The sequence below is a fragment of the Trachemys scripta genome, chromosome 3, assembly GCF_013100865.1.
Source record: "Trachemys scripta elegans isolate TJP31775 chromosome 3, CAS_Tse_1.0, whole genome shotgun sequence".
Lineage (NCBI taxonomy): Eukaryota > Metazoa > Chordata > Testudines > Emydidae > Trachemys > Trachemys scripta.
This window is the reverse complement of record NC_048300.1, coordinates 88,767,654-88,775,756: the sequence shown is the minus strand read 5'-3', so window position 1 is coordinate 88,775,756 and position 8,103 is coordinate 88,767,654. Positions and strand designations below refer to the sequence as shown.

The following is an 8,103-nucleotide window of genomic DNA, read 5'->3' as shown; positions in this document are numbered from 1 at the left end:
GCTCTGCTCCTCCCCTGACTCTTCGGCTCTGTTTAAGAGCCGAGCGCTACGGGCTTTGGGCAGCCCCCATGCCCCCGGACTCTGCGCCACCGGAGCCCAGGAGGGGAAGTGCCCGGCCGGGGGCGCAGGGTCCGGAGGCATGGGGGCTGCCCGAAGCCCAAGCGCTACCAGCTTCACGGTTTGCCGGGCAGCCTCCAGACCCTGTACCCCCGGCTGGGCGCTTCCCCTCCCAGGCTCCAGCTGCGCTGGGGAAGCGCCGGCAGGGGGCGCAGGGTCTGGGGGCTGCCTGGCAAACTGTGAAGCCGGTAGCTCTCGGGCAGCCCTTTTCGCGTGGCTGGGAGTGGCAGGGAGGAGGGGGCGGAGTTGGGGCGGGGCTGGGTGGGGAAATGGGCGGGGCCAGGGCCTGTGGAGGGTCCTCTTTTTTTATTTGTTATATATGGTAACCCTAACTTAAAGAATATAATCTGAATCACTCCAGTGTTTTTAAGGAAATTCCCCTCTTCCCCAACAACTTTTATAGTACTGCACAATTGGCCAAGCAAATATTGTTTTGAGAGTACACCTTGGTTATGTTTTGCTTACATTCCAGAAGCAGGGTACTAACTTAAGGCTAATTGTCTGATACAGTATGGCTAATTTTATGAACATTTTAAGATAAATAAGACACTGTTGCTTGCCAGGCAGGTCTTCCAGAGCACTCTAACCTCCATTCTTTCCTTTTCTCCTCTCAGTGAACCAGAATCTCATGACAGAAAGAGCAAATAGCAGCTTCATGTTTAACAGAGTTCTAGAGTTCAAAAAGATTATGGAAAGTTACTCTTGTAATCTTTTCTTTTTTTCTAAATTGGGACAGTAAGTCTTCTTCTAAATGTCAGTGTAGTCTTCAGGTCAATAACAGATCAAGAGTTACAAGTGGAATGCAGTAAACAGCACTAGTTTAGGTTTTTAAAATCACATTCTCAATGTTTTGGTAGAGTGAGAAGTTCTGTTGTTCTCCCTTGAGACTGTAAACAAAGGAATGCCATTCTGCTGTTTTAAGCTCCTGGTTGTATAGATACTGACTTCCTCCATGTAGCCCATTGTTGTTTATAATTAAGTGTGCAGCATGGACTTAGATGGTTACACAAAAAGAGGACCTTCCTTATTGTGGTAAGGTCTGTTTCATATTTATTTAACCCTTCTGCCCATCTAAGTTGGCAGCAACAAGGGCCGGGTTCTGTATCTAGGGGATCCGTTTCAATAACGCAATGCAAAACCAGCTCGAGCCCCCACCCAGTGACCTGGGACAACTACATACCACCCCCTGGGCGCCTCTAAGAGGCAATACTTCCCCTCTTGCAAGCACGGAGTCTGAGTGTAACAGAAAATGTTTAATAACATGAGGTAAATGACATCAGCATTAAATTGGAAAAACACCACAAACAGGATTCATAACACAAACCATGAGCAAAAAACCCACCCCAGCAAATTGGGCTGTGTCCTTTCCCGTTGGTTCTTGAAACCAGCAACCCAAGAATCACCAAAGTCCCAAAAGTCCAACAACCCCCCAAAGTCTCTGTCCCTGGTCAGTGCAGCCCCAGAGTTCAGGGGGGGGGCACGCAGGGTGTTAAGGGGCACCTTACATGATCCAAGGCCGATGGGGTTCCACCGCAGCCTTCACCACGAGCCGCTCCACTCCACCAGCTGTTCCGTGAGCCGCTCCCGCCGTCCCACGAACTGCTCTGGCAGCTGCTCCGCTCAGCTCTGCTCTACTTCAGCCGTCCCTTGGGCCGCTCCCACAAGGCTCCGCTCTGCTCACCGACCTGTGAGTCGCTCAGCTCCGCTCCAACCATCTTCACGAGGCTCCACTCTGCTAGCTGCTCCGCCAGCCGCTTAGCAATATAGCTTCAGGCTCCCCCCACTAGTTAACACAGCCTCAGTGATCTCAGCTCTTAATAACTTTAGCTCTTTTGTGATTTCCGCTCTTGGCAATTTCAGCTCATAGTAGGGGAGCCCCAGTGCTAGTGCACCATTGGCCCAAAGTGAATTCAGCTCAGCAGCCTGTAACTAGACTCCTAATGGAATCAAAGTTAGCTGACATTCAACAGTGGAGAGAGGAGGTAGTGCAATTGGTGTTTCAAACCCTCAGAGAGGGCCCATACCATCAGGTACAAATACTTGTCCCCATCCTCTCTCTATTCACTGGGTTTTGTAACCCATGCCCCTTGTCAAGCAAGTGCTACTTAGGTAATGGTGAAGGACTCACACAGTTCCACTGGCCTTGATTCACAGAATCAGGGTAACAAAACTTTATTCTTCCTGCCCCAATAACAGAGAAAACTGGGGATCCCACCCCAGCCAAAGTAACCACTTTGAATTGCTGTTGTTTCATGCCAGGCGAGTGGGTGTGCCTATGCAAACAAGATCAGCCCCTGGAGTTCTTTTCCACACTCGCCATAATTCACCACCAGATGTCAGGGTAGAGCTCATCCTGACTCTGCTTACATTTACTTTTGTGTCTTAGAGATGTCAGAGTTAATTCATGATGAATTTTGGCCACACTAGGCCTTTACTGCGGCAGGAAAAAAACCAAATTATTGCTTTATCAATATATTGTTTTAGGGCCAAATCCTTGTCCCTTTGAAATTAATAGCAAAACTCTTGTGAGTTGGCCCTTATTGGGATCAGGATTTGACCCTTAATGTAAATTTTCCCCAAATACAAATTTCATTTTGGAAAAGGTAAAGTGTCTCTGAAAAGAGAGCCAAGAAAATTTCACATCTATATCGTATTCAACTTGAAGTAAAATAATACTAACACAAGCCATGTATTTTCTAGGTATTACATGTTTAGTGCATATGTTTTATGTATATGGAGATAAGTAGGATGTAGCCATGTACTTGGGCACATGAAGACACATACTATGAATGGATATAGGAAAGTGAAAACGAAAGAAAGGAACGGTCTGGATAATTTTACAGTAGCTGATAATATTCAAAGCTATGTAAATGAAAGTAATGGGGATGATGAACTCCTGCTTTCGGGTGACAGCTGATCTACTTCCTGAAGGGCCTATCCATACTATGGCTTGAATTGTGCTAGAAAAAACTCTGATCAAAACTGATATCAAGCATGGTTTTAGTAGACCTGTGGTTAACTGTTTAATATGGTGGCTGTTTGGTACAGCTGTAAGCAAATCTCTTTTTTTAAAAAAACATCATGTTATGCTGACCATTACTTAGCAGTCATTGCAGAAAATCACATTCAGCTTTTCAGCCAATGTTTGGAAATGCAATCCTCCAAAATTAAGTGGTAGAATAAATGAATAAGGTATTCTAGAAAGTCCTATGTATTAAAGCCCCACTTAAGTGATGTACTTAATTACATGCCTAATTTTGAGCATGCATGTTATCTAGTTAAGTAGTCAGTAGAACTATTAACATGCTTGAATTTAGGTACTTGCTTAAGTATCTTGCTGACTCGGAGCCTAATTAGGGCTGACAAATACAGACTGTTACGTTTTCTTAGTCTATCATTGACACCTAAGGTCAAACTCATCCCTGATTATAACTACATTAAGGTCAATGGAGTTCCACCAAGGATGAATTTGATTTTTTTATGATTAAAGGGTAGTACTACCATATTTGTGGTAATGTCATTCAAAGTATGGTAAGTGTGCTTAACATTTTTATTGCTACAATTGAGACTAAATGATACGGTATCTTTTTATAACAAAAAAATTACGTGTGTGTGTGTGTGTATGTATGTATATGTGTGTGTGTGTGTGTGTGTGTGTATATATATATATAAAAAAAATCCTGTAAATAATCTCTTTTGGTCTTAAACATATTACTTTTATTGCTGTGTGGTAAAGCTTTTCATTGTTATTGGTGCTGCAGCCTATGATAAATGATGTATTTGTATAGCAAATTTGTAAAATACTCCCTTTTTAATTTTTTAAAAAAATCATATTTAACAAAGACCCAAAAAAAACAACAACTCACCTTTTTTCGTTTTAAATTGGGGGCTGGAATCACTCATGGTACCTGTAAAGTTCTAAACATCATGCTGTATGCATGAATGTTTTCTTGCTGCCTGCCACAATGTTAGCTTAGCTTAGTTCTAAATAAAAAGGAATCCAAAGATTGTTTCCCTCTTCGTTGATCATGCTAATCATATCATATATATTATATAAACACATGTAGCCTGAGGACTCTGGGTCTGAGCCTTGAGTTAGTGTGATTTGTGTGTAGACAGAAAGAAAGTGGAGGTAGACTTGAGCCTGAATTCAAATCCTGGGTTTATGTTGCACTGTAGACATATTCTTAGTATCTCAGGAGCATGTTGCTATAATATTAAATCCAGTAATTATCAGGTGCTGTTCAAGAGGTTTTATCTGTTTTATGAATAGTCTCTTATGCTTGAACTATAACAAATTCAGCTCAATGAGAGCTATCCGTTTTCAAATAAAAAACTTCAAGGTTGTGTGAAGGTTGTAAATATATATGATATCCATAAGATTCTAACAGGCATTTACTGTTGTAATAATTTTTTAAAAATAAAGCAGGAGATTATAAATTACATTGAAAAAAAATTAGTTTTTAAATCTGAAAATTAACTAACGATACTTGCTCAGTATATTCATAAATCTTTTACCTAAAGATGCAAATATATAGTAACTATCCTTAATATACAATTTCTGTGTTCTTTCAGAAGTGGGTGCTGAAACATAAGCTTGTCAGGATCCTGTTTATATTAGAAATATTTGTAACTGTATTTATTAGATGGATAGCATGTTTGCAACTGTAATAGTATTATTGTTTCATACTTCAATGTAGACAAGTCATAGACCTTTTTATGCTCATCCAGGTTGTAACTGCAGGCATCATTTGAAGAAAACATGGCTGCACAGGTGGCCCTGACACTGAAACTTAATTAAAAATTCTGTTTATGATGCAAGAGTCAGAAAATAATCTGTTTCACTCTACCATAGCTCTTTTGGTTCTGCTTGGCTGACAGCAAAACTTATATTTTGTCACTAAAGTAATCAGATTTTTTTGTGAATACACAAGGGCAGTTCTTTGAGTAAGAAGGCACCATTTTTACCACATACGTTTCTCAGTATATATCTGCACTTCAGAAGCATTTAAAATACAAAAATTTATCCTTAAAAATTATTAACCTAGCCAGTGCTTTAGCTTCTGGAGTAATAAATGCTCATGTCCTAAATAATCTCAGCTATCACTTTGCCAGATGGCAGGCAGAGACTTCTTTGTAAACAAATTTTAAGCTACAACAGCTGCATTAAAATATCACTACGTGTTGGATTTTAAACTCTCAAAAAGCAAGATGAGTGAAATACTGTCCTGAATGTACTCCATTATACCATGGTATATTTAAGGGTCTCAAGATCATCGCTCATTGTGCTATTTGCCATATATGCCAAATGCTCTAATGATAGGTAGAATGTTGGTGTGTATTGTATACATGTCTAGTTTGGGCATTAAATTCAGCCTGAACACTGCATTTCTTTGTCTTATTAATTAAAGACCTTAAAAATGTTTCTAAACCTCCCTTGTAAAGTAATTACTGCAATTTGCAAGATAGAGCCATTTTGTGAAGTAAAAAAAAATCCTCAAGAGGTCTTGCCCCAGTTGAAAATGACTTTAGTCACCTCTGTTAAATGTGTTAATGGTTAGTCCAGTTCTTAGTGAAGAAATGTGCACATCACAAGAAACTCCATGAAGAGCAAGCATATTTCTGAGGGGCCAGCTAAATGGAGTCTGTGTTTGAAGAGATTTTTGTGTTACTCAGTCTTAGATATCGTACATGAAGTAAATAGTAAAGGTGCTGGCTAGGCTGAAGAGTGTGGGATTTTGGTTTTTGTGGTACAGAAGCTGAGGTGGCCAGATTTTTTTTTTTTTAACAATTAGCTGTGGTTTTCTTTCATTTTTTGTGATGTATTACATTTTGAGTTATTTGCCTAGATATTCAGAATCTGGGAGAGAGAGAAACTATTTTTAGGCATTATAAATCTACAAAAATATATAAAATATATGTAAATCTTAAAGAAATTGGATTTAAAATGACAGTAATGTGCCTATCCCATATCTGGCAAGAGAATTTAAATTATTGATCTAATGTTTAATTATTTCCCTGTTAGATATTGCAAATGGCTCCAGTTCAGGAGGATACCGTCCACCTCCCAGAACAAAAGAAGTAATCATCAATGGACAGACAGTGAAACTAAAATACTGTTTCACTTGCAAGATTTTCCGCCCACCTCGTGCCTCACATTGCAGCCTTTGTGATAACTGTGTAGGTGAGTATAACGAAAACTTACATGTTCAGTCTTTGTATTTTTTTTCATTCAAGTGCTTTTAGAGGGCAGGATAGTCTTCCTATGAATATATATGGTGGTGTGCTTACAGATACCAGACTCAAATGGTTATAAAATCATCCAGAAGGTCACTAGCTAACAAAATTATCCTGCTTCCTACCAGCTAATGTGAGGATTTTGGAGGAGGGTAGATACAGCCTCCTGGAAGTTTCAACCATATAGCAGTTTTGAGGGGGGAAATTAGGGCTCATCTACACTGCTATTTAACTACCATTGTAGCTGCACCAGTGCAAACCTCTAGTTTAAAGACATGATCTCATCTGAAGTAAACTACACCCATGCAATTCACATTGTACCAGTGTAAATTACATCTACACTTGAGGTTTGCCCTGGTAGAGCTAAACTGGAGGCTAAAATCCCATTACAGACAAAGACTAAGGGCTTTTCTGCACTGCAGCACAGTTCTGTAGCTGTCACTGTAGTGTAGACACCACAGCGATGGAAGGGGTTTTTCTATCACTATAGGTATCCACCTCGCTGAGTGGCAGTAGCTAGGTCAACTGAAGCATTCTTCCATCGATATGGCTGTGTCTACAATGGGGATTTCAGCCCTCTGAGCACCATAGCTGTGTTGATATACATTTTAAGTGTAGACAGGGCATAAGTGAGATTACATTTCACACTGGTATAGTTACACTGATGATGCTGCACCGGTGCATGTCCCTAGTTCAAATGCACTGAAACAATGTAAAAATGACTTGCGTTGAGTGCATCTTACTCTAGTTCAGGGGATCCCAAACTTGGTTCACGGCTTGTTCAGGGTAAGCCCCTGGCGGGCTGCGAGACGCTTTGTTTACCTGAGCATCCACAGGTACGGCCGGTCGCAGCTCCTAGTGGCTGCGGTTTGCCGGTCCCAGCCAATGGGAGCTGCGGGAAGCAGTGGCCGGCCCACGCCGCTTCCTGCAGCTCCCATTGGCCGGGAATGGTGAACCATGGCCACTGGGAGCTGCGAGCAGCCGTACCTGCGGACGCTCAAGTAAACAAGGCGTCTCGCAGCCCGCCAGGGGCTTACCCTGAACAAGCCACAGACCAAGTTGGGAACCCCTGCTCTAGTTTGAACCTGGGGTAAACTACAGTGATGCAGGGCACTTCTTACACTGGGCAGTGCAACTACACTAGGGATTTGCATCACTGGTGGGAGAAAAAAAACAGTGTATACAGTGCCTTGGAGTTAACCCCCCATGAAAATGAAGATTGGTGATCCACACCTCCTTTGAAGGCGAATCCTGGTCCTTTCTTTGCCACTCATCAAGAGAGAACCACTGACATTCCACAGCACAAAGGATGCAGCAATTTTTGGGGAGCCCGTGTAGAGTATTGCACTACTTTTTTGCTAGAGAGCCAAGATCTTCAGGGAACTCCCTGCATCTAACTCAACAGGAGTGTGTAGGGATGAAATAGGGTGATCTGCTGCTACAGTTAGTCTGCTTATGTGACAGGTACAAGCATCACAGTGTGCTCAAGCCTTGAGTCTGGAGTAGCTGTCACAGAACAGCTCTGCTGCCTTGGCTAAACTGTAATGAGGGTGAGAAGTTTGTCTTTTCCTGTCGCAATTCCAAAGTAATTGGCTTGTGCTATGCTCTGCAGCCAGGATATGATCTGTAGACAATTCACATCTTCAAACAGTTTCAGCCTGTCTGCAGACTCAAGAAGACAACACAATATCATTCACACTCAGTTTACGTTTGGAAATTTATCTCTGCTAAGGTAACGGCTAGAAATTT

At 41.7% G+C, this 8,103-nt stretch overlaps 1 protein-coding gene across 7 annotated transcripts in view; it reads left to right on the top strand.

The window, feature by feature from the left end:
* LOC117874810 (probable palmitoyltransferase ZDHHC14) overlaps nt 1–8,103 on the top strand; it is a 343,602-nt gene that overhangs the window by 100,118 nt on the left and 235,381 nt on the right. For all 7 annotated transcript variants that reach the window (XM_034765318.1, XM_034765321.1, XM_034765317.1 and 4 more), the window contains one exon: nt 6,143–6,301. In XM_034765318.1, coding sequence (XP_034621209.1) covers nt 6,143–6,301 — 159 coding nt within the window. The remainder of the gene's footprint in view (nt 1–6,142; nt 6,302–8,103) is intronic.